The sequence below is a fragment of the Dermacentor silvarum genome, chromosome 6, assembly GCF_013339745.2.
Source record: "Dermacentor silvarum isolate Dsil-2018 chromosome 6, BIME_Dsil_1.4, whole genome shotgun sequence".
NCBI classification, from domain to species: domain Eukaryota; kingdom Metazoa; phylum Arthropoda; class Arachnida; order Ixodida; family Ixodidae; genus Dermacentor; species Dermacentor silvarum.
The window spans coordinates 183,521,447-183,548,177 of record NC_051159.1 but is presented as its reverse complement, the minus strand read 5'-3'; the positions used below and the strand labels follow the sequence as shown (position 1 = coordinate 183,548,177).

The 26,731-nt window shown below is 49.7% G+C and overlaps 2 protein-coding genes across 2 annotated transcripts; both read right to left on the bottom strand.

The window, feature by feature from the left end:
* Positions 1–4,254: 4,254 nt before the first annotated feature.
* LOC125939666 (uncharacterized) lies at positions 4,255–7,092 on the bottom strand. The gene is made up of 2 exons (XM_037718344.2): positions 6,676–7,092; positions 4,255–4,806 (listed from the first exon to the last, which is right to left on the bottom strand). Exons 1-2 carry the CDS (start codon positions 6,919–6,921, stop codon positions 4,264–4,266), a joined length of 789 nt encoding a protein of 262 aa, XP_037574272.2. The 5' UTR covers positions 6,922–7,092; the 3' UTR covers positions 4,255–4,263.
* Positions 7,093–7,269: 177 nt separating this feature from the next.
* On the bottom strand, positions 7,270–25,494 carry LOC119456520 (acetylcholinesterase). Its single transcript, XM_049669210.1, has 4 exons — positions 25,210–25,494; positions 13,413–13,660; positions 11,737–11,965; positions 7,270–7,362 (listed from the first exon to the last, which is right to left on the bottom strand). The coding sequence occupies exons 1-4, from the start codon at positions 25,492–25,494 to the stop codon at positions 7,270–7,272; spliced, it is 855 nt and encodes a 284-aa protein (XP_049525167.1).
* Between the last annotated feature and the right edge of the window lie 1,237 nt (positions 25,495–26,731).

Genomic DNA, 26,731 nt, shown 5'->3' with positions numbered 1-26,731 from the left:
AGCATTTCCCCGGCCGCTGGATAAAAATAATTGGGAGGACGCTTAAACTGCGCTTTTAAGAGTGCAACGTGATAGCATTCAAGATCCCTGACTGCTACTCATGGTTCCCGACGACTGCAGCTTATGCAACCATAATGGTTACTGGCAAACACTGGCGGCGAACGCTATGCACGTAGGCGATCTTTCTGTTGGAAACGCGGCCTCTTGCATGGGCCGATCCTGGAGATTGTGCACAACCGCACCAAAGAAATTACATCATTTTCAGTTTTCCGTATTTGTTTCGCACTTTTAATATTTCAGTCCGAGAAGATTTAACATAAAAGGCATGCGCTGTGGTTTTTTGTTTCATGACATTTGTGTGTGGATTGTCATTCTCAAAATTCCGAGTAATAGCTTTGCCAAGAATGCAAGACAAGGTGTGAGCAACATTAATGATAGAATGGTGTGGCGTACCTAAACGTGGTTGGGGATGATTTTCTCGGCCGCGGGCGCCAATGCCGACGCCGGGTTTTCTGCGACACGGGGCCCTAAACACTATCGTGTTAAAATAAATCAGCAGCCCTTCCTCTGTCGAGAAAATGGGGGTAAGCGAAGCTTGTCGTGTGTTTCTTCGGTGTTCCTCGGAACGAATTGCGCTAACGAGTACCACGTTGTGCTCGAACCACAACCGGTCACACACACTGTAGCTGGCTCCGAAGTTCTGGTTGAGAAACTCGCGTTGAAAGCTGGCCGTCGCACCGGGGAAGTTGGCACTGGCGTTGCCGAGGCGTGTACCACCGTTGTCGGGTTCCTGGAGGGCAAGACGACGCTGTCGCAGGCGTTCCGCTTGATTTCCCTAAACTCAGAGTCAGCGGCTCTTCGCTGACGTTTGGCCTCAACATCGCGGTCCGGCAACTCGGGGTCCGGGGCTCACGTTTCGTCTGGGCTTCGGAAGCCCTCATGCTAGAATCGGCACGTCGACGACAAGCCCTTTCCCGAGCAAGTTCGAGGCGTCGTTGCTCAAACGCAGCCTGCTCCTCGGCGGAACGCACCACGCGCAGCCTTCCCAACCGGACTCCGAGACTAATCTGAGGCGAGGGAAGCCCGGCGGAGCGCGCACCAACCCCCTTTCCTTTCCCTCCCCGCAACACACCAAGCGACCCTGATTGGTCGTGCGCGTCACGTGATCCAGCGCCGGCGCAGCTGGAATCCCGACACCCGTGAGACAATTCAAGCTTCGCTTGAAAAAAAAAAAAAACGCTTAACCTTGCACTCGACCGCGCAACGCTTGAAACAGCGAAACTGGGCTATCTTAGCCCAGCATTTTCCGGAAGTGCGCCCGAACTTTTCTCCTTATTACTGATAATGATGATAAGTCCCAGCTGTATTTGCATTCGCGGCCACTTGGCTGGTGTGAACTGCGCTGCTTGCGGGGGATGGGACGCGTCGGTTTTCACGGGCGACGGGCGATCTTTTTGGGTGATGGCAACTGGTCAATAAACCCACATATGCTACCTGAAGGCATCATTGTTGCCGGATTCGAGCCCTCGTTATGTAGTGAACGAGAAGGGAACCGAGGGGCCCGATTTTTAATAAGCAAAGATCACGTGCTCGTGACGCCTGCGGCAGAAAGGATGTTCCACATCCGCCCTATGGTCTGTGAGTGGTGGCGCTGGCTGACACTCCCAGGGTTAGTTCTAGTTGTAAAACATGAATATCCCAGAAAGTGGATGGGAAAATGGCTCCGCGGTAGCTCAATGGTACGAGCATCGCATGCATAATGCGAAGACGTGGGATCGTTCCCCACCTGCGGACAGTTGTTTTTTCATCCATTTTCATTTCCATTAATTTTTTCATTTCTTTAATCCAATTTGTAAGTACAAGTAATTTCCCCCACTTTGTCCTTGGTGTCATGGTTTGTAGGCGTCTTCTGGTATGATTAATAATAATCGGGCCCCTCGGTTCCCTTTCTTCTCGTTCATTATATATATATATATATATATATATATATATATATATATATATATAAAGAGAGAGAGAGAAAGAGAGAGAGAGAGATCCATCACCTGTAGTCCACAGGGGTACGTGTCATTGTACTTTGAGCCTTTCTGCACATCCCCAGGATCGGCCCACATTGTTGGTCTATGTCGCCGGAGTCGATCCGCCATATCCTAGCCATTATAGCTTCGCTGTAATGTAACTTCGAAAGGACCAAACGTTGGCGGTAGTGAGTTTCGAAACTACGACCCTACACTCAGAAGCCGAGCGTCTTACCACGGCCGCTGCCTAAAAAAAAATCACAGCATATCCACGGGGTGAATGATGATGAGTGTGCGAAGCTCCGGAGGGAATCATCGGATCTCCCGCTTAAGGGGACGCTAGCACAAACGCGTTAGAAACGTGCAGTACTCTCTAGTAAGGGGGAGCGGCCACAGCATCTTACGCAGCCATTTACACATGCCAGAACGTGCACCGCGTTTGCCGACGCCATCACATGACTGCTGAGAGAGTATACCCCCCGTATTCATAAACGCTCCTCGACTTGAACTTGACTTGCCACCGCCTTGGGCAGCGCGTTCGAAACGCGTTGAAGGTAAGGCGGAGAGGCCACAGCGTCTTACACCAGCTTCTTACACGGGCCGTAACGCGCTAGCACAAACGCGTTAGAAACGCGCTAGAAACGCGGCCTTTCGTTAATGTTGGGTATTTATTGCCATCGTGGTGCGTGTGTCTATGTGCGCTTCGTGGCGTAGTGGGCTAACGCCGCGCGCTCGGAAGCGAGGGGTCCCTGGTTCGATTCCGCGCTACGGACACAACTTCGGAAATTTTTTTCTCATTTTTCTCAGACTGGTTACACACTACTACAACGACGACGGGGACGGAACGGGTGCCGCTATAAGGAGCTTCGCTCCTAAAAGGTGTGGCCTGCCGCGTGCATCGAAAACGGTGTGATCCGCCGTGGCGCCACACGCCAGGGGCTGTTGTCTGGCATCGGCATTCGGCATAGCAAATGCGTCAGGAACGCGCTTGGAACGCCGTCGCGCGTGCAAGCCGACGCGTTCCATCGTCAATGGCTAGCGCCGTTCGGCCAGCCAAGCGGCCGACAATGCAACTACGGCTGTCACATTCACTCCCATTGCAACGCGCCCGACGTGGCAGGCCGCACTTTTTTTTATCCAGCGGCCGTGGATCCAGTGGCCGTGGACCGGTCTCTTTCCCATGCTTGCGAAATGTGAATATAGCTGTAATTACGTACCATATGAATCCCGGCGGTACAAAACAAATGTCAAAGGAGAAGTATTTCTACGAAGGCTTTGTAGGAAGATTGGTGATGGTGGAACAAAAACGATCTATCTCTATAGACCACACGTAGAGCTGACTCGCAGCATTGCAAACATCAGGAAAATTCCGATTTTGGGAAAATTTAACGCGAAACACGCTATACATCCCTGATGCGTTTCGGTGGTCGCGGGATGCGCCTTCCGTTGGGGTGCTCTTTGGGGCGCTCTTTGGCCACGCATGGTTCTTGCGCCAGGATACCAAGAGAAGGGAAGCGCAGTCGAGGACGGCAGAAAGTCAGGTGGGATGATGAGGTTAGGAAATTCGCAGGCGCAAGTTGGAATACGCTAGCGCAAGACAGGGGTAATTGGAGATCGCAGGGAGAGGCCTTCGTCCTGCAGTGGACATAAATATCGGCTGATGATGATGATGGTTCTTGCGCCAATAGCATCCAATAATCATCATCCGTTCGGCGTTCCTTCATCAACCGAAATACCACCGATCTCTGATAGCTCATGCGCTTCGCGTCGTGCAACACAGACAGATAAGCAGTCAGTGAATTGATAAAGATGATGAGTACATTAGGGGTTATATGGGTCTTATCACGATTGATAGTGGTTTCGATGCCGATAGATAAGGTGCTAAAAACGATAAGGGCTTATAATGATCGGAGAAATTTTGATAACGTTTATATAATGTGCTAAAAAGGGATAAGGGCTTATGATGGTCGTAGCAATTTTGATAAGGATTGATAAATGTTGATAAGGGCCAATAAGAGTTGATAACGGTGGGATCATGTTTGGTAAGGACAGATAAGGAGCGGATAAATTCCGATAAGGGCGCGAGCGGTAAATGTCCTGTAGACAGTGGGGCAGCATGAAGGCAGCCGCGGTGGCGCCGACGGCGGAAATGCGCCTATTGCATTGTTATTACAATGAAAAATAGTACAAGTAGCCCCATTTTCACAAAATCTGGCGGAAATTGGCAACAGGAGTGAATGCAGCCCTACCCTGCGCTGATGAAGGCAATTACGGCGTCCGCGAAGGCTCGCGCACCTCGAGGCTCGAGGTAGTCATCGGCTCCGTAATTGAAGGCAGCGTCGAAGTCGTCACTGTGCTGCGGCGCCTGCGCTGGCGTGCCGTTCTCGTGGTCCACTAGCGCGAAGTCGTACACGTGCACCAGGGCCGCGTCCGACAGGTACTCGGCGAACGCCAGCGCGGGACACACGTACAGCGCGTCGTCCAGCAGCACTCCGTAGCGGCGGAACACGCGCCGCGGGTCGTTCAACGACTCGAGGTCTGTGTGCAGGCTCTCGGCTTCCAAGATCTCTTCGCCGAAGGTGAACGTGAACAGGGCGGAGGCGGTGCTGCGGTGCTGGTCGGGCGTGAAGTGCGCCCACGAGCCGTTCGTGGAGGCGTCCAAGAAGCGCGCGAAGAAGTGCTGACCCTCGCCCCGAGCGAAGCCCACCAGGACCGACAGCGGTGCGCCAGGGTGGCGACCCGCTGTGCCACCAGAGACCACAAGGGGCCGCCGCTGGTACGCCAGCACCTGAAGGCGGTGGTGCGAGCAGAGCTTCTCATTCCATATAGCTCGGATGCACGCTCCAGAGCGAACAGACTATCCCACGAGAGGCGCACAAATGATTAGTGTTATCGTATACGCTTCATTCACTGCGTCATGCAGGGGATGCATTCTCGGACGGTCGCTTTAGGCGATATCACTTTCAGCGTGCGCTTATTGGTCGGTTGAGAAAAACCGGATGAGCTGATTGGCCGGTTGAGCTCTACGTCACGCGAAAGCGATAGTATCGCCGAAAGCCATCGTCCCAGAATACGTCCTCTGGTTTTCAGCACGGGAGACAACTTCTCCCCATTGCCTCTTGTTAACCACGGATAAGGGGTGCGGGGACAGTCAGCTTTAACTTTTCCACGCTTGCATCCGATATAGCTTCCTCGCACCAGTGAATGAGAGCGGCTACGCCAGCGACGGCAGTGGAAACCGAACGCGCAAGCGGTTTCGATCGCAATTAAGACACAGTACAGCAAATGCAGTCCATCGTTTTACGTGCGCATCGTTTTACATAAAGTTTTTTTTTAATAGATGAATAACAGAGTTACAATGCTATGTCCGACGCCCCGCGCAGGTCGCACTGTACGCTTGTCAAAAGTTTATTAGCTCCTTGTTTTCTCACGAAATTTCTTATGTCACATTCGGACATTTAGGTAGGCGCTATTATTTCTAATAATCTCGACTGGTACAAGCATTTGAAGAAGGTGATCTCATTGGCTAACAAATATTTCGGGCTTTAAGATATCACCGACGAAAGGCCTCACCATCTGAAACCACTGGCACACAACGTACTTAATATGATTCAAACTAGAAGACGCATCAGTCATATGGAACCCTCACCATGATTGCCTCAGACGCATTTGAACCTTTTCAGAATTGTGCCATGGGGATTACTCACACAACACTTTCCTGTGACACAACTACCTTTGTTTTAAAATGACATTCTGAAATACAAACTTTTCACGTTGTCGTTACATTGCCAGCTTATCATTATTACACAAATTTTGACATGGTGTTCTTAATCGCGCACCATAGATTTTGCCACTGTAACCGTCTCCTGGCACTCATCCCTCACTAAATGCATCTCGTACTCATGCACTTATTCCGCGCCACTCATGTGAGTGTTTTTTTTTTTTCCTCTGACAGCCAAAGATTGGAACAACCTTCGTTAAAATGTCGCAGCCATCACTGGTTTATCTAGTTTCATGTTAGATGACAGCACGCATCATAAATTGTTACAGACTCAACAAAATGTAATATTTTCTTTTTGTTATCCACTCAGTGTGTAATAGCCCATATGGTTCTTTTAGCTTATTAAAGGGAAGTAGCTACAGTGGCGACCTGCATGGTATTAGCCATGGATACTGCAGCATGCTGCTTGCTACAGCCGAGTTGAATATTCATTTGCCAAGAGTGCTATGTACTTCCCACTGCGCTCAGGCAACCGTGCACCCTAAGCATGCACAATGTTTGGCGTCCTCTTCCAGTTCTCACTTGCGGCGCGTGCCAGCACGTGCCGGTAAAATAGGTCTGCGCACAGTGTGCTCGAAGTTAGAGTCACCTACAGTCATGCCGCTGGTAAATCGACACCCTAGCAGAACATCATTTACCACACAGACTTCTATGAACAACTACGTCGCGCAAGAGGACTCGAAAACAGCGTTTCATTAGCATGCTCATGGCTAGTACCACGTATATGACGAGACATAGGACTCTGTAGGGTCGAGCAAGAATATCGATAATGTGTCAACGTAGCTATCAGACAGTATGTGGAATCCTCGAGCTAAACTTTATCCAAGAGGCTTGTCACGGAAACCACAAATGTTCGCGGGTAGTGCGTCTACCTACTTTGGGGTCAACGGGCACCAGCGGATCACCGTACGTGGGCAGGAACGGGCTCAAAGTCTGCGCAAAATAGTCATCCACGGGCAGTGCCACCAGTTCCGCTGCGAGCGCCGCCTGTAGGCAGGCCAAGGCGCGACGCTCGTCTTCGGCCTCGTCAGGTGACGCGCACAGCTTGGCCACACTGAGCCGCACGTTCTCGGCGTCCGCGCATTCCCCCAGGCACGACAGCGGGGAGCCGCCCTGCAGCATGCGCAATCACGTTGGGTGCACGGCAAAGTTCTGGCGGAAACTTCCTGGCCTTGAAACGGAGAAAGTCAGGCTATAAAAGATAACGGACGGCCAAGATCATCACGAATTGCAAAACGTTATTACGCTAGAGGCAAGAAGAAACGCTGTTACAAGTTCTGATCGCAAAAGCGGTTTTTGTCGAGGTCTCCAGCCGACTTGCTTTCCGCAGAAACTGCCTCATCGCCCTAAATGACGGCACCAGGCTTGCCTACAGTCTGCCATTATCAGACCTTGGAGGGGGGGGGGGGGGGGGCGGTAATCGGTTCCAACCGGTTTCCCCCTTTACGAGAAGTGAACGATGTCGCACTTTCAATGAGCCTTCATCCCAGATCGGCAGCAAAGTTCCAAAGTTATCTCGGCGGCCTTCTTAAGATTGGTTCTCGATATCGAGGGAAAAAGGGTCTGTAGTAACACAAAGGCGGCTTACATTTATCGCTGTCCTTTACTGGCGTGGCTTCAGGCAGCATCACCCGCCGCGTTGGCTTAGCGGCGCTGCTAAACACGAGGTCGTGGGATCAAATCTAGGTCGCGGCCGATGCATTTCGATGGGGGCGAAATGCAAAAACGGCCGTGTCCCGTGCATTGGGGGCACGTTAAAGATCCTGGTGGTGAAATTTATTCCGCAGTCCCCCACTACAGCGTGCCTCATAATGAAATCGTGGTTTCGCACGTAAAACCCCAAAATTCAATTCAAGCAGCATGCGCATTGAAACGACTGAAACATACAATAGAGAGTTTTAGATTAGGGGAACGCAAGCGTAAGGGCCCCCAAGCGCTAGGGGGCCGCTACGTTTGCGTCTCCCTAATATAAAACTCTCTGATGACGTATACATACAACCGCACGAACGCGTCGAAACGCTTAATTTCAATAGATACAATGCATTATACCATAGAAAGGCGCAGGTCCCGCGTTCTCCGCATCCCAGTACTATTTCAAAACGCTTAAAGGGATATGGATACAAAAGTTGGCGGGTGGTTTTTTGCATCGGAACAAAAGTTGAACTGTTGAAAATGACGAATACAACAAGCTGCTTTGAAAAAGATGACGAGAAACATCTTTTCTTTTTGCGATTTTCCGTTGCACCTTGCCTCCAAGCGGCCGCCTGCAGAAGCTGAAATTTGACGTCATAACACCCACCAGCGCGCGCGTGGCCAAGGTAGGCCACAGCCGTCTCAGTGTTTCTGGGGGTGTCGGTCTCTTGCAGCGTTTGTTTAACGCCTTTCGGCGATCATCGCACGTGGTCCGTCTGAAACATTATCCCCGTCGGCGCTAAACGCAGGTGGCGCGTCTTACATGCGCCTTCCCGCGGTCGTCGCTCGGTATTGACGCGTTCGTCGCGGAGGAAGGAAATGCCCAGACATTGCTGTTATAACAGCATCGTCGGTCGTGACACGCCGTCGCACACGTTTCCCAGAGACGAGAAGGTGCGTAAACTTTGGAGACCTGCCTGTCAGCCATCACGATTTTGTGTCCGTATCCCTTTATAGACGCAGACTTGGAACGCTTGGACAATTTTGACACGCGGCCTTATTGTATCTGTATCGGTATAATGAACAGTGCTTCGTGCAACGTGCTTCGTGCACAATAATAAAAAAAAGACCACGCGAAAGCGGGTGCGGTCTGAGCAGGAGAGGGCTGGCGGAAGAATTCGAGTTTGCACGCCGCAGGGGTGACTCCGCATGGCGGCGTAACGGTATGTCCCCGGCCGCAACACTCCATTTGCTAGTAGACACAGCGTTTGACCGCTGGGGCCACGCTGCGCCGCTCGCGCGTACCGCGTTTCTAGGTGGTTCCGTTCACCGAGGGCGCTCGAACGCAATCATATGGTTTGCACAAATGCAACCCTTGGAAGCGTGGCTGTATGGCTGAGTGGTTTCGGCGCTTGCTTCGGGATCCAGCGGACGCGGGTTCGGTACCCGCTCTGGCTACTTTTTTTTTAATATTACGCTTTTCCCTTTTTTTTTTCTTTCACTGTTTGCCAGCGCGGTCGCTTGAACCCCGGCGCCACGGCGGCAGCCGTGGTGCCGGGCGCCGACGCGAAGCGGCGGTCGTTGGGGTGTTGCGGAGCGCAGCGTAGCAACACCCCAAATAAAAAAAATACTGCTCCAGTCAGGTAGACTGCTCCCTCCCTGATAGTGAGATTATATTTGGATCATCAAAACAGTGATGCGTTAATAATACCACCGATCCCAACAGCAGGCTAAGTCACCACCAGCCCAGCGTTTTCTCCGTCAACGCCTCCTCCGTTCCAACGGCGGCGGCTCGAAACATGGTACGCGCGAGCGGCGCAGCGTGGCGCCAGCGGTCAAACGCTGTACCTACTAGCAAATGGAAATACGCGTCCCGGCCCCCCATAACCCTTTTTAAGATTGTGGCTAGTATCATCTCCAACCAATCTGCTTTGCCGGTAGCCATTTCATGCTCACATCTACTCTCGATTACGGGAGAGCCAGCAATTTTTATCTCTAGTTTCCAGTAAGATCCCTAGATAAAACAAGTTCTTTATCTAGGGAACTCAGTTTCCGGTGACAACTAGTGACATCCTTTATCCAAAGTTGGCCATAAACGGCCAGCAACTGACAACACCGCGAAGTGGGAAGAGGAGCCAAAAAAAAAAAAGCTATCGCTTTAAAATTAATAATGTTTTGCGTGCCAAAACCCTAATTTGATTATGAGGCAGCCATATACAGTAACTGTAGCCGTAATATCCGACTAGCAACCCCATCCGTTAAACTTAATCTTACTGCTCCCTCATATGCGCATGTGCTCTTTGGAATCATTACACCAATCTAAACATATTAACCTTCTTGAAACCCGTGCAGAGCCATGCAGTACTATTCGTTTTCTCTATTCATACACGTCTAGCTCGTCGATACTCAAATCGCAAGTCAATCTTTCCAGCCTTGCATCACACCGCCAAGACGCCTGTCTTGCACAAATTCTTTCGTGCATCACCTGCACAAATACATACATACATACATACATACATACATACATACATACATACATACATACATACATACATACATACATACATATTACATACATACATACATACATACATACATACATACATACATACATACATACATACATACATACATACATACATACATACATACATACATACATACATACATACATACATACATACATACATACATACATACATACATACATACATACATACATACATACATACATACATACATACATACATACATACATACATACATACATACATACATACATACATACATACATACATACATACATACATACATACATACATACATACATACATGCATACATACATACATACATACATTACAGTTTTATTTTCCAGAAAACAAAATACACATTTCTGGTAGGGATACCTGGGCAAAAAGCTGTTTTTTTACAGCTTGACTGGGCCCGGGCAACCTAAAAACTTTTAGCAGTGGTGACGTTCAGGAGATCAAACAGACTAATGAAAAAAAAAATAACCATTAATACCACATACAGATGACATGCACATATTCTTGCACATATACTCACATATACTCAGATATATACTAACACACGTATATATTTAAATACACAAATAAACCGATTAGACCAACAGATCACAGATATACCAACAGTAAAAATTTATAACAAATCCATTTCGAACAATAATATAGGTTTGAAAAGTTTAGTCGCGATTTAAAATAGAACCACTATGTACAATTTGCAATTGCATCCTGATAGTTAACAGTATTATAAGGCTACATGTTTCGGAAATAATCTTTAAGCTATTTCAAAGTAAAGCCCATGGTATGCTTGTACCTGTTTAAGATACTAGGTAAATTATGTTCCAGAGTTTGTAACTTTTAGTTCGTGCGGAAACGCGGTGTGAACCACAGGTCCGTGTTTCGTGTGCATTTGTTACTTAGTGCGGGTTTAATGAAGCTGTGTGTGTAAGGAATTCGTGAATGGGGCTAGCCGAAAAATAGAACGAGCGTAAAATACGAAAGTTGTATATGTGATGAGAGGCCATAATCTTATAGGCGTGAAATGCAACGCCAGTGTGTGATAAGTACGGAATGTTTGCAATGTATCGAACTATCTTTTTTTTTTGTAACACGTGGATTTTCATACTATTTGTCTTAGTAGTTGTTAGCCATACTAGGCTGCAGTAGTTGATATGTGCCTGGAAGTGTGCGTGATATATTTGAATTTTGACAGATGTCGGAAAAATTGTGCGACAACGTGCCATCAGTCCAGATGCATGAGATAGTTTTCTGCAGATTACATTCTCCTGTGTATTCCAAGATAAACAGGCCTCGAAAGTGACGCCCAGTATTTTGTGTTCGTGGACGAATTCGATTTCCTGCCCTGCATAATAAACGGCGCGATTGATCGTCAATGGCTTGTTTCTTGCGCGGAATACAATGATTTTGGTTTTAGTTGGATTCACTGCAAGTCTATTTTGTTGGGACCAGTAAAACGCTGTATCCATTGTATATGCAAGCCTACTGCCACTCAAGCCGCACCAACATGGCCGTATACCCATCTCTAGTCTGCATACTGTTCTCCATGCTTCCTCGCATTTCGTCGAGACATCAATGTCGTGATAACGTTCCTGTCAACACCGTGCTTTTATAAAACCCAACCCACTTCAAGCGCATGACTGAAGAAATAATCTGTGAAAGCAGCCCACCCCTCATGTGAAACCCCTTCCCAGGGGTATTTGAGGTAATAGAAATAAACAAACAAGCGTGCACGTTGTCCGCAAGAAGCGTCGATTTCCTTGCCTGTAGCACTGCCCTGGAGAAGAGCGAGCCGCCACCGAGCGGGGAGAGGATGTGGAGGCCGGCGCTGATGGCGCCAGCGTCGACACCCCACAGGACGAGGTTGCGAGGGTCCCCGCCGAAGGCGGCCGCATTTCGCTTGAGCCACTGCAGGGCCAGGTGCTGGTCCCAGAGACCCTGGTTGCCAGGGAAGCTAGAGACGTTGCCGAACAGGAAGCCGAACACGCCCAGCCTGCGATTCCAATATAGGAAAGTTAGAGGCGTCCAACCATGCACAAGTAGAAGGAAGCGCACAAATACCATGCGCTTGTTGGGAAACACTTCGAATGCTATGAATTTGCTCTGCAGACGCAAGAACGAGAAGAATCAAGGAAGAAGCTCAAGTGTTCTTTTCTTATCACTCGTTCCCAAGTCTCGACTTAGGCAGCCTACTGAGGCAGCATACGATTGATTAGTTCACCGCTGCTGAGATAACGTACTGTACGTCAACAAAAACTGCGGTTGACAGGAAATTTCAACTCCGCCGCCACGGCCGTGAGTGGCTATGGCTAACACCCCCAGATTACAGAAATAACCAAGAAAGTGGAGGAAGGCGAAACAGCCACTGTCGTATAGCTCAACTCGTATGCGACATGCACGCGTCATGCGGATGTTGCGGGCTCGGCTCCCACCGGCAGCATGTTGTGTATTCTCCCATTTCCCCCGCCCCCCCCCTTTTTTTTGTTATAATTCTACATTCCAATTAAAATCAAACTTAATTTTTCTTGTGCTATCCTTCGCATCGCTGCCTGTTGGCTTCATGTAGTTTTTGACATATGCATGTCAGAAGTTCTGGCATGCGTCTGTGAACTACTGAAAGATAAGGCACTCGATCAGTATGATAGGTGCCGAATTAAAATTGATCCCACATTACTAATGGTGTCTTCGATTGGTCACCTCCATCCCTCGAAGCAGAGTCGGGCAGATCCGGCGTTTCCCGAACTCAGAGGTAGAGGACAAGCGCGCAAGCCAAACGTGTGGCTCGCTCTGGCAGGAGGAAATGGCAGATGTGAAAATACGTGACTACTGCCAACGTCCGATGTTTCGCCTATCCAAAGCTGCCGGGAAAGCCGGCGGACGCGCCGGTGGCACGAGCGTTCGTTGAGACGCGAGCATGCAGTGCCTAGGTGGCCTATGGATCGTCGCCAACAGCGGCGACGCTGTGTTGTGATGACGTTGCTGGAAACGCTCTCAATCTCGATGACTGCTCTGACGGCAATGCTCGGAGCGCCTCAGAGCGCTCGAAGATGGAGGAGAGCGATCGAAAATAACCAGCCGACCGCAAGGCGCGCAGCCTCTTTGAACCAGCCGAAGACAACGCCGCTCGCGAGAGCGGTCTAGAGCGCTCCGAAACGGACAGCCGAAGATGCCATAAGAAATCCGCTGGTCCTTCTTAGAAATGCGCGAGTACTGTACCTCCGCATTTATCAGGGCGCCGTTTCTGCAGAGTGTAGCGTACAATGCCAGTTCTAAAATTCTTTTCAGTACGATATAACTTGAGCCGCCGTGGCAGCAAAGGCTTGTAACTCTCTTCTGAAAGTGACCTTCAATGCTTTCGAGCAGGCGTCGTGCGGCCGTTCAGAGTTTAGCGACGAAATCTGCGACATACTGTTGTGCTACGGCTCACAGCATCACATAACCTGTAGTTTGGTACAGCGACGACGCAGTCGCAGCGTGTAGCCATCCTGGCTCCGTCGTACTGCCGCAGCCTGTTGGAGCCGTGCGTGAAGTGGCCGCCGTGCAGGAGTACCACCACTGGCCGCAGCTTGGCCGGGCTCAGTCCCGGAGTCCATATGTTGACGTGTAGGCAGTCCTCGGTCCAGTCGGGTCTCAGCTTGCCTTGCGGACGCTCTGCGGCGCGCAGCCATTGTGGTGGACAGGGTGGCGCCTGCGCACAGAAAACAGGTTGTCATTGCAGACATACTGCTGTTGACAAACCGCAGCGGTTACTCAAGACTACAACGGCTGTGTTGCGTAAAAAAAGAAAGAAAAAAACATTGGAAGACGATTAGCGTTATCGGGCCCCGTTCGCATCGCATTTTTCTTTATGAGTAGGCTTCCCTGCAACACAGAACGGGGGAAAGCCAGCTAATAAGGACCAAGCTTACACCGATTCCCTTAAAGTCGGCTTCACTTTTAAACAGCAATGCATTGCTGGGAAGCCGTTTTCCCAGGGGCAATATAAGTCGTCTTATATTAAAATATGAAAGCCCTACGATCTCTTTTTATTTTATAATTTGTTTGCTATTGCCCCGACGCGCGCGCGTGTCCAAAACGCATTAGGCAGGCTAAGTCCCAATGTGACCAGTCGAGGATGCGAGCGCCATCTGGATAGGATTTTCGCAAGTAACCTACCCGAGCGCGCCGCTGTTGGTATGGTAGGAATGCTGGGAAAGTGGTTTGTGCTTCAGTTTCCTCGTAATAGAATTATGTTTTCTTGTACATTCAAATTAGAATCCGACGCCACCATGTCTGTAGGTTGTGGTTAAGTCGTACTTTACCATTTTTGTGACGGATTTACCTGTGAGAAATTCAATTTTTATTTTCTAACACCTTGCGCCACGCGGAGGGTCGGCGCGGTCTGGGTGGGTCGGGATATTTTTCTCCGCCACGGATGCCGACACCCACACTGACGCCGGCGCCGATGCCGGACTTTTTGCTACACGGAACCCTTAACTTTGTCGCGTTAATACACAATCCTAGTTCCTAGCCGCACGTACGGTCGGTGTGTCGGCATAGAGAAAGGAATTCAACAAGATCGGACGCTCCCATAGAGCCCAGCGGCCGAATTAACTGCAGCGCGCCAAGCGGTCGTTATCAATACGTGAACCACACTTCCAGTTTCGGCTTTAGACGCGCGCGTTTTGAACGCTAGCTGGCGCGCGTTACGCGGGCTGCGCCCATCTGTTTTCGTTTGATTTTTATTTTTTTCATTGCTCAACCGCGCGTGGTATTGGTGCGGAATCGTTTTATTATTTGGCAAAAATTATTACGAACGATCTTAACAAGCCCCATCGAATCCGTGCCACGTGCAATTTCACAAAGTAGACGCAAGACGCCGTGTCAAATTAGGAAATGTTTATTTTACTCTATATAAATACTCAGTCCGGGCTTTTTGTGCATTCATCCAACGTTGTGGCCCCAGTTAAGCAGTAGTTACCGTAGAAAGCTTCACCGGACGGTATCAGCTGAAGAAAAACGTAAATTACAATCATGTGTCATTTTGGTATTTAGACATAGGAATAGTGCGTGTAGAGGCGAAACGTGCGAAAGCAGTGAAAGGGCGGCATTACAAACAAAAGCAATACGCTTTTACATACATGGCGTAGAAAATATCCGACTGAACCCAAACAATACCATACAACATGAAAACAACTAATTTCCTAGCATTCCCCCTTTCCCGGGCATTATTTCCTGCACTTTAATAGCACAAATACACGGGCGACTTCGTGTTTGCAAAATTTGCCCTCAGGCGACGCGATGCTACGCTACGTACACTGATGGACGCAACAGAGGCTCCCAGCCAGCCCATGCTTGACGCTCGCAGAATGCCTTCTGCTCGCACTCAAGACAAATGCGTGGGTGCAAAACCTGTTTTCAGTCCTTTCGATGACCGAATTTTCGAATTACACGTTTCTGTTATGTCCCTCGGCGTTATCTTTTGCGCGTTCTGCCGACGCCTGCAACACACTCTTATGTTATCACTCTTGGCAATCGCTCCTCGAGTTTTCGACAAGCGTAAGTACGGAAAGAATGTATATGTTGTTGCGGGGCCACAAAAAACGTCACAAACTTGTCCCGCTAAGATTCAATACACGCCAAACTAACTTAGTCACCACGGCCGAGCTGCTTATCGCTAACTGCATCACAGCGCCCAGTGCGGCCAGCGTGCCTCAAAAGTTCCCCAATAAGTTACGAAATTACTTTTCAGTAATGTCTGACGTCAGAGAATGCCGCACAAACGTCTCCTAGTAAGATGCACTACACTACGCACCACGACCGAGTTGGTTCTCGCTAACTACGTCACAGCGCCCTGTGCGATCAGTGTGCCTCAAAAGTACCGAAATAAGTTACAATAATCCCCTAAGGAACGTCGGAAACATATCCCAGCATGATTATTAACTCAAATTAACAGCGCCAGGACGGCCGAGCTGTTTTTCGCTAACTGCGTCATAAGTCTCGGTGCCGTGCCGTAAGCCAAATTGCGTTGGAGACTGTGAAACAAAATTTCTCCCTTTGCCGTAGTCCAATAGTGCCATGTGCAAGCGCAGAAGGAACGCAAGAATACGCCGGGAGCCCAAGGCTACATTAAAAGAAAAGGAGACAGACGGGTCGCCGCACACGCGCAGCCGTCCTCGCTCGCTTCGGTGGCGTGTCTGGCGCATGACGCGTAATCTGGCGCGTCATCGACCTGTCGCTAGGTAAGGCAAGGAAAATAATTCGCAAAGTATAACTTCATTTATACGCAAAACTTTTTTACTTTTCGCGTCAAAGCATTAAAAAATAAAACAATGTCTGTTAACTTAATTTCACTTTTTTTTCGATGCTCGCGGCAGCTATCGGACGGTGTCAATACTAGCGTGATGTGTTTCCTGTTGCCAGTTTTCGCCGAGTGTACCCTCTTGTTGAATTTCTTTCTCTATGGTGTCGCTGTAAGAAAGAGATACGATGTTCCGCCTCGAGTATTACTTAAAATCTTGAAACCAGTGTTTTCATTATTTCTTGTTCTATATTGTATTTCTTTATAGTAATTCTACATGCATTGGTGTTCTTATTAACGACGGCTATGGTATATTTTATTCATGCATTGTCATTCCTTAGTGTATCCGAATCCGAATCTGTGCCACTTCAGATGGTATATTTCAACAGCAATATTATGAACTCGAATGCTGCGACTTCTTATTACTCTGTCTTTTTTTTTGTTATCTTTTGGGTTTGTTTATGTATGTCTTGCTGACGGTAATGTTGCAAGTAAAAAAAAAAAAAAAACCGGCAGATCCCAGGCCCTGTGGGAATTGATTTTATTCGAAGCAGAGGGCGGATAGCCTACCAAGTTAACGAAACGACCATGAGAGTACGAAGACGTAGGCGGCTCTTTCATGACCTACATGACACGCATGTCATGACATTCATGTCATGAGTCCTTAGGAATCCCTTTAACTACACCTAAGAGACCTTAAGGCGAAAGCCTTAGTCATGCTCATGACTATGACTTCGACCATCAACCTTTAGTGTTTCCTTCACTTAGTACCCACGTACGAACCCATTTCAGTGATTTTTGAGTGTTTATCTTTTTTCGCTGAGTCATTGTCATTTATGCTGAGTCATGCTCATGACTATGACTTCTACCAGTATTCTTTAGTGTTTCCTTCCCTTAGTACCCACGTCCGAACCCATTTCCGTGTTTTTTGAGTGCTATACATTTTCGCCGAGTCATTGTCATTTTTGCTGAGTCATGCTCAAGACTATTACTTCTACCAGCATCGTTTCGTTTACTTAGTACCCACGTCCGAACCCATTTCAATGGTTTTTGAGTGTTCATCTTTTTTTCGCTGAGTCATTGTCATTTTTGCTGAGTCATGCTCGTGACTATGATTTGTACCATCGTCATTTAGTGTTCCCTTCACTTAGTGCCCACGTCCGAATCCATTCCGGTTGTTTTTGAGTGTTAAACTTTTTCGCTGGGTCATTGTCATGACCTAATGACACGCATCTCATGATAATCGTGTCATGACATATCATTTATGTTCGTCATATACTTCTGTCATAGTATGTAAATTTTGGTACATACCAAGTTAACGAAACGACCATGAGAGCACAAAGTCGTAGGCGGCTAGATAGATATATACGGTCAAAGTAGGAAATGTTCGCCAAGAAATGCTCCGCATTTAAAAAAAAAATGGCTGAGGTTTAACTCTTGTAAACCAAGTTATCACGAGCGAAAGGTCTGTTTGGCTTGGTTTTGCAAAAACTATGCACACAGTGTTTCATTAGCGCACGCTTCCGCACTTGGTAAGCTTCTCTATAACGTGCTAATCTGGCCTCCCTTTGCTCCGGTATTTCAGCAGCTAACCTTGCCTCTGCTTGAGATTTAGCAGCCTGCCGTCTAGCCATATCTACTGGATGAATGGATTCGGCCTGTCGCTTCAGGCTGTCGGATGGCGCCCAGCCGGTGCGCCATCCACGGTGAGACTGAGCGACCAAGCGCCGGCGAAGCAGCTGTTAAACCCTTGCCTAGTCACGTGGTACCACAGTGGCGAGGCACTCCGCAGCGGATCATGTGGCGTGACTTCATACCTGCCCCCCTTGCGCTCCTGCGGCTCAAGGTCATTGCGACGCGATTAATGACCTTGCGAGACATGGCGTAGTAGAGCTTTCACTCTAAAACAAAAATGCATTTTTCGTTCGGGAAAGAGAGAGCTAGTCAAGCATGCCCTAGCTTTTTCTCCATCTCCCCCATCGACCGCGATGGTAAGTAAGGTTATTATTATTATTACAATAAGGGTCGCCATAGTCGGCGGAATCTGCGCACTGTTTCAGGGTGCGTAGGAAGCACGATATGATTTGGTCATCGGCGGCGATTCGACATGCGATCATTGTCCGCAGCAGGAGACATGCACAGAAATACGACAGTATCTTCTCGCGTATTCTTACCACGGAAGAGGACGCTACGTGGCGTCGAGGAGTGCGGAGGCACTCACATCGCGCTTCGCAGTTGCATGCTTTTCGGTGTGTGCCGCTCTAAACACCTAGAAAAGTTCAGCTCCATTTGACTCGTGAAGTCACCCGGAATCCGTGGACACCAGCTTTGTGGCGCGGGAGCCGTTACTTACACCGCCACGTCAGAAGAAGCCCTCCACAACGTGGCAGCCGCGCCAAGCCTACCGACAGGTAGGAGGCTCTGGCAGCTGTGCCGGTGATGCCGGCAACGCAGACGATGATGACCCAGACGTCTGCACTCGACACAAAAAACGGCGACGTGCGTTCCTCTGCCACGACGGAAGAGGACTTGGACCTTACTGGACCTTCGACGGACCATCAAGCCAACGGCAACTCACTCTGAAACTACAGACAGATCGACCACCGAGGACGACTGGCACACCGTCCTCACTTTGCGGCAAAGAAAACAACAAGCGAGAGAGAAGAAACAGGGACTAAGAAGACCCGAAGAACGAAACCCGCCGGGATCAAATATGCCCGCCGTTTCCGAAAGACAATTTCAAGATAGTGATTCGACCCCACCAGGTCTTACGTATGCGAACAATCACCACCCCGGAGATGGCTGCGGCAGTGTCATCCGCCTGCCAAAACACCGTAACAGGTGAGCACTTTCTGTTACGGAAAAAGCCGAGACGGGATCGAACATAGTTATCATATCAACCTCGGAACAAGAAGTGGCGGAACGAATGCGTCGCATAACCACGCTCACACTAAATGGTCGCACACATGCCGTAAACTTGTACGCAGCGACTGGCGAAAGAGCCCTCAGGGGAGTGGTACACGGGAGACCAGCCAGCACACCCACCGAAACGCTCATAGCCAACGTACGGGTGAGAACGCTAGGGCTGAAAATAATACATGCACGCATGATGGGGGAAACGAAGAGAGCAGCGATCACCTTCCGTGGCTCGACTCTCCCGTGTATTACTGCGGGGGATAACTAGCCTGTCAGTCGTATAGAGCAACGGTGCAGGTGTGCAAGATCTGCTACAGCAAGGGACATCGTACAGATGTGTGCCCCCAACCGGACACTCGCGTCTGCCGCGTATGTGGAACGAGCGACCCGGACGACGGACATATTGCCGCAGAGGTCTCTCCGCAGTGAAAACACAGGAGCCTACGGTTGGCGTCACGCCACACGTCACTTTTCCTGGGCCTTGTCTCAGCCATACGGGGCGCATTGTGCGCTATCGGCACGTAGTTACTTGGCCTCGCGATGGGTGCACTGTGAACGATGGACGCACTGTGAACGATGGACGCACTGTGAACGATCGGTGCACTTTCAACGATTGGTGCACTGTGAACGACGGGTCGCCTGAGCATCTCGGAGTACGTTGGCGTCGGTCGTGCTGGTGCTGGCTCAGATTGTGGTTCCCGTATGGCTTGTCTCACTTCGCTTCTGACGATGTCGACGATAGATGGTTCCGGTGGAACTTCGTGAGACTGCATCTTGCGTAGCTCTTCCCTGACTACAGACCTGACGAGTTCCCGCAGTGTGTGTAGATTGTTGTCAGTACACGCAGAAAAGACATTTGCGGACGCGCAGCTTAAGTCGCGGTTGTATTGCCGGGCTCGCTGCTGAAGCGTCATTTCAATCGTCGTTGCTTCCGATCGAAACTCGGCAACGGTGCGTGGCGGATTGCGAACGAGACCCGCGAAAAGCTCTTGCTTCACCCCATGCATGAGATGGCGCACCTTTTTGTCTTCACTCATGTTGGGGTCAGCGCGCTTGAAAAGGCGGGACATGTCCTCTATGTACATGGCTACGCTTTCATTCGTGCGCTGATTCCGTGCCCGAAGAGCAGTTTCTGCCTTCTCCCTGCGATCGTTGCTACCATACGTAGCCAGCAGCTGCTGCCGAAACTCTTCCCAAGACGACAGAGAAGCCTCGTGGTTTTCGAACCACGTTCGCGCCGAGTATTCTAAAGCAAAATACACATGGCGCAGCTTGCGTTCTTCACTCCATTCGTTAGACCTTGCCACTCTCTCAAAATGGTCCAACCAGTCCTCGGCGTCTTCGAACGAGTCGCCGTGGAAGGCCTGTGGTGTAATAGGTTGACTCACTATGAGCTGTGCCGGTGTAGTGACTTGGCTGGTCATGGTAGCGCGGTCAGTTGGCTCCCTTGCCGCGAAGAGAAGAGGTCCCAATTCTGGCGAATCCCCTCGAAGACGACGGCTGGTCCGTTGGTGCACTGGCGTCAGTTCCAAGGGTTCCAATCGCCGAAGATCAGGACTAAGCTCTCTTCGGTGTGTGGGGCTCGAAATCATACCCCGCACCTCCACCAGATATGTAGCACTCTTCAATGAAGCACACTAAACAAACTGGTTTATTGTGGGCGAACTTGTGCCCAGAGACTTAACACTAAAACACATGCACACAATTGACAAGCAGAGTTAACAGGAACGCGTCCCACAGTGAACCACGTCCGAAAATTGAGCACACGCGCAGCCGCGTTCGCGTGCACGAGAGCCGCGTTCGCGCCACGCGCAAGGCGTTGCTGGCGCTCTTCCAACGGCGGTGCGATGAGACGCCTGGAAGGATACTTCGCGCGGAGAGACCTCTGCGGCAATATGTGCGCGCCAAAGTGTGCCTCGTGCGGAGGGGAACGCGTCACAGCCGACCGCAGCTGTACACAGCCGCTCAGGCAGCCGAGAACACCCCCCAGGCAACCGAGAAGGCGCTCTCCCAGCCCAAAGCGTAAGGCGATCCGCTGGTTTACATCCGAGGAAGAGGAATAAGAACTTATTGACGAAGCGAAGCCGCGATCGCGAAGCCGACACAGGACTCCTTCACCCAATGATCGAAGAAGAGCCCGAGCACGCTCCAAGACACCACCTCCATCCCGACGGAGATCGAGATCAAGGTCCAGGCCTCCAGCGACAAACAACAGTCAAACAACAAGCAGGCGGATCACGCTGCCCACTCAACCCACCACGGAACCGGCGGGACCGCCACCTGCGAACACGCAGGTAAGCTGCGCATGGGTCGCGGCTCCCACGACCACGCCAATAACACAAAGTGAGGAATATCGGAGAATAATCGCAGGAAATAAGCAACTTCACTCCAGTCTTGCCAAACTCGCAGCACTAAAAAACAAAAAAAAAAAGAAAGGACACTAGGACCCACAGCCAGAACACACAGAAACAACCAACGCAAATGCAAACAGACGCAGCACAACCCTGCGGCGCAACACGGCCGGCGAGGGACAGCTACGCAACATAGAAGCCCAGCTCAAGCTTCGCTCCGCTGAGATAGGAAATCTCAAGCAGTATGTCGACAACTCCATCAAAGGGTCCCAAAAATCACGGAAACGGGGAAACCCAAGCCCCGGAGGCCGTAATCCCAAGGTCTTGTTAACGACTGACACGGAGACAAATTTTGAGAGTTCATATGATGGCTAAACACAACACACTCAGTCAAGAGAATCTCGAGTTGTGACAGTGGAAGTGCTGTCCCCTGCACAACAAAGAAGTTGCACTGACATAGTTCGTGGAAGCAGCGGTAATTGCACCAGATCTCATATGCTTGCAAGAAGCCGGCAAACCGAAAAGCTCAATAAGAGGATACACACTCCACACAAACACCAATCACACGGGGACGGCAATATTGGCTAGGAAGGATCTTGAGGTGAGCGTTGAAACTATACCGGGGATTCAAATACCACATTAAATAGCCACGGTATGGCCGGAAAAGCGAGGTCGCCCGAAGAACATTGTAGAAAATGTATACAGCTCGCCACGAGACCCCAAGGCAGACTTCACACCCAATATCTCACACATCATGAATACCGCGAAACGAGGATATAGAGTAGTATTGCTAGGGGATTTCAACGCCTGGCACACGGAGTGGGGTTACAGAAAGGACACGGCCAAAGCTACCAGCCTACGGAACGCAACTCAGACTCACGATCTGATCCTCGTCACGCAGCTTGACTCGCCCACCAGACTGGGAAATAGCGTGTCAAGAGACACGGCCCCTGACCTCACTTTCGTTAGCGATGAACGAGGAGTCACTTGGACTAACCTAGACGAGACATTGGGGAGTGACCCTCACATTCTCAGTGTCTCCGTTCAAACGGCAAAAATAAGACATCCGATGGGCACGGTACGTCTGACAGATTGGAAGAAATTTAGGAAATGCCAAACTGAGGCCCCGAACTTCAACACGATAGGAGACGTGACGGGGTACCTACGGGACGCGGCGGGACAAGCCACCAGACAATTTCAAACTACTGAGGAAAACCCAGTGATCGACAACCATCTGAGCCACGTTTGGGAAGCAAGAAGAAGCCTTACAAACGTAGCGTCGTCGTTATGTTCGCTCGTGATGACCATGATGGCGACACACCTCGAAGGTGTGCAGCTCGGGAAGTCGTACGTTGGCGCTCGGGCAGGCTCGCCACGCGCCTGGAGCCACGTCACCCACTTTGACTCAGTGGCCAAAGTTTGGGTCCTACACCGCCGGCCGCGGCTGAGCACAAGCAGACGACAGTAAGCTTTCTCCGGAAGTACGAAATTCTCACCGAAATACGAAACGCAATTTTGCTTACTTGAGCTTGTTTAGTGAACTGCGCCAATAAATATAGACAGTAACAGCACAATAAAGCGCACTGCTCCAAACACAATTTTTGATTGATTTCATGTATCGGCCAATGGCAGCGCTCTTGAGAATCTGCCCGCTGACGTCATGGGGCAGCCGCCCATAGAGTTTTATACAATAATTGTACGAAACTATATGCAGCTGCAAGCACCTGCGAAATAGGTGAGGAGAAGGCCTCTGTTGAAATAGAGTGTTAGAGAAAATGATGATCTTGTGCTCCGCTTGTGAGCCCCACGGGCCGCGCATGAGTGCAAAATTTCGCTGATATACTCACAGAGTTACAGGATGGATACCAAGAGAATGGAAGCGCAGTCGAGGACGGTAGAAAACTAGGTGGGGTGATGAAGTTAGGAAATTTGCAAGCACAAGTTTGAATCCGCTAGAGCGAGACAAGGGTAATTGGAGATCGCAGGGAGAGGCCTTCGTCCTGCAGTGGACATAAATTCAGGCTGATGATGATGATGATGATGATGACTCACAGAAGTGAATGCTGTCGGCAGAATGTGTTTTTCTCGCCAAGCCGGAGGAGTGGTTGAGGGACCCTTTGAAAAGTACGACGCGCACTGTAATAGCAGTGTCCGCGAATTTCTGCTGCCGACGACTACAAATAAGAAGGCTAAGCCGCCAGGCTAAGTGGTAACAGGGGTTGTACACAAATCTCCAAGGCCAAGACACCATAAATGCTTTGCTGTTATCACTTGCTATTTCCAGTGTTCTTCCAAGCTTCCATATCAGCTCTTTCGGTAATTTCCTCAACAAGCACGTTTGTCTCTTGGGTATTCAGAATCTCCTGAAGTAGCCTGTACATTACAAAAGACAGCATTGCAGAAATTATGAGCCAAGTCCCAGTCACAACGTCTCCCGGCCATAATTCTTCCGAAAAATGCGCACCCTCCCCAATCCTCGCTTTCTGATTTGTGGTTCGCCAAACCTTGTCACTTTAGTTGAGTTTAGCAATATTTGAGAACTGCGATTTCTTGTGAGTGTTTAACCGTTTTCGTGGACCAACTCCGAAGATAGTGCCGTAGTAACACAGCAGTAGAAAAATGCACAACAGTACCGGTGGTAATGCGCGGTGTACCCCATGGCGGCACGGTGCTAACCAAGGAAGTTTACAATTTTTACAGCGTAAGCTGTTATGGGCTCATTCCAATAGCAGTTTCGGTTCGCAATGGTGTCCGCTGCCGCCGCCTCCGCCGACGGCGTCCGGCGATCGTAACTGCTATCACTGGAAATGCGAACAAAAGTACCCGGTTCCCGCCGGGATCGAACCCACGCCCGCTGCGCGGGAGCCAGATACTCTATAACTGAGCCACGCAAGCGCTTGCTATCAGGCACCGGGGAGCAGACGATCCAAGCCTCCACCAGTATGGTGGCGCCATTTAGTTTATGCACCTGCAAACGCAGCGTGCGCAGGCGCAGACGACGATATGCGATTCAGTCGAGGCACGCAATATAAAAAAATGAAAACGCGATCACCATCCTCCGCCAGTATGGTGGCGCCATCTAGTTAAGGTGCCTGCAAACGTCACAGGCCTGCGCAGCCAGGCATCATCGGGCTCAGCAGAATGCTGTGCAGAGAGCATTACAAGCCGCAGCTCGCCGTCGACGCCGGGCTGGCAGTTCAGATCGTTGTCGTCAAAACGAGGCGCAGAGACTTTGTCGCGAAGACCCTGGTGTGCATGGTGCCGAAATTGGAGCTACTCTTGAGCCGCTCCACCAGCTTACGCTGTGACTGTGCTGCCTGTGCCGCACAGCCGTGTGGCTTTTTTTTAAAAGCCTTCTTGGTGCTAAGGAGAACATTCTTTCGTCGTGACACCTAGCGTTTCGAGACGCTGTCGTTTGAGAAGCTGCGCCTCTGCTCGCAGCTACCAGAGGCGGTCGCAGATGCTGCACGGTGTTCCGAACTGGTCCTTGAGTAAGTGGCGCTCATATGTACCGGTTGGCTCCCGCATTCGGGTAAGGCACAGTGGTGAGGGGAGCGCCAGCCATAACACCATATTGCCCAACGTAGTGCCACAAATAACCACCTCCCAAAGCACGCTGAACGCACTCTTGGACATAGCAAGTGGGGTTGGTTGTTGATGATTTTCTTTCTCTTTGATGAAATCTCGCACCTTGTACGTGGCTCTGAGCTCCCCGGTCCATGGTCGCACTGGCGTGGGCCTTTGGAATCGGGCGGCGCCCAGAGGGGGCTCGGCGTACGGCACGCCGTAGAAGGCCAGCACGCTGCCGTTGCTGCCGCCGTCCACCCACAGGCCGCGCAAGCTGCCGCTGCTCGTGACCACCGAGTGGCTGAGCTCCAGCGAGCGCCGCCGGTGCGCGTGCTCCGAGCCTCCCCTGTGGCCCAGGTAGAGGATCCAGAGCGCCAGCGTCGCGGCCGTCGTGCAGCACGCCAGCATGCCTGCGCCTCTCGTCGTGTGTAGAGCGCCCCGCGGAAATGTCGCGCCGTTCACCGCACAGTTTCTTACAGGCACACCATGGAGAGAAATGCATGCATGCAAGCGTTAATTGGCATCTTTCTCGTAAATGACAGTAAACGATGGCGACCTGTGGTCCATCTGCTGCAAGGTTTTACCCTCTATTAGAACAGTGTGCAAGGTTGTTCTTGCTATATTAATATATTTGCGTGGCCTAGTTAGGAATTTTCCTCGCATTCTCTGGCAGAGCACCTCTTTGCTGTGTATTGTGTACGTATTGTTAAGTTGCCTACGTATGTTGTGATTTCGAACATTAGGAAATCTGTACCTTTATAAATAAATAAATAAATAAATAAATAAATAAATAAATAAATAAATAAATAAATAAATAAATAAATAAATAAATAAATAAATAAATAAATAAATAAATAAATAAATAAATAAATAAATAAATAAATAAATAAATAAATAAATAAATAAATTGCCGGTGGTCCGCTAAATATATGACAAAAGGGGGAGACTGGCCCACAATCATTGCACGCTGGTTTCAATAGTACGACTCTGTTTCCTTCGGGAGCAAATATAATGCAAGGCGTACGTATTGAAGGCGACCTGAGGCTTGCAATGAATATTTAACTGCCAGATAGCTTTATTTGCGCAAATATGGCTATTTCAAGCCGAGCCACGTCAAGAGAAGCCGAGCCTGTTATATACCGACATTTCTGTGGAGTGACACCACACTTTAAAGAAGTCGTATAGACGGTGCCATCACGTTTCATCAAGGCTAGTAGGGTGTAAACCTTTACGGTTTTTACGGATACACAACTGGGCTAGTTGTCGCAATTGCACCAGGAAGTCCACGCGTATATATATACAACGGAGAATGATGATGCATAACCCGTTACTGCGTGTTTTTTTTTTTTCTTGCTTTCCTTTTTTTCTTTTTTTTTTTCGAATGCCTGCAGGTCGGCGAATATGGGAACTTAAACCACCTCGAAAATGTGATAGTAGTTTAGTAACTGCGGGATATGCCTAATTCTTTGATCTCATTAATCTTATCTTAGCGGTGTATGTGATGGATCGTCGCAGACCACCTTGCCTTCAAAGTTGTAATAACAGTGTATTTACTGTTACAGAATATTCACTCTGAAGGCCGAAAATGAATATATTTTACTGGTAGACTCTGAGTAAACACCACGGTGAAAAATATCCGTCCGCT

Excerpts from the sequence above, each read along its gene's own strand:
- LOC125939666 (XM_037718344.2), bottom strand. The coding sequence starts at position 6,921 with ATGCTGCAGGGCGGCTCCCCGCTGTCGTGCCTGGGGGAATGCGCGGAC. Across the intron at positions 4,807-6,675 it reads TGGTGCCCGTTGACCCCAAA|GTGCTGGCGTACCAGCGGCG; the intron begins GTAGGTAGACGC and ends CACCGCCTTCAG.
- LOC119456520 (XM_049669210.1), bottom strand. The coding sequence starts at position 25,494 with ATGCTGGCGTGCTGCACGACGGCCGCGACGCTGGCGCTCTGGATCCTC. Across the intron at positions 13,661-25,209 it reads AGCTCAGAGCCACGTACAAG|GCGCCACCCTGTCCACCACA; the intron begins GTGCGAGATTTC and ends TTCTGTGCGCAG. Across the intron at positions 11,966-13,412 it reads GTCGCTGTACCAAACTACAG|GCTGGGCGTGTTCGGCTTCC; the intron begins GTTATGTGATGC and ends TTGGAATCGCAG.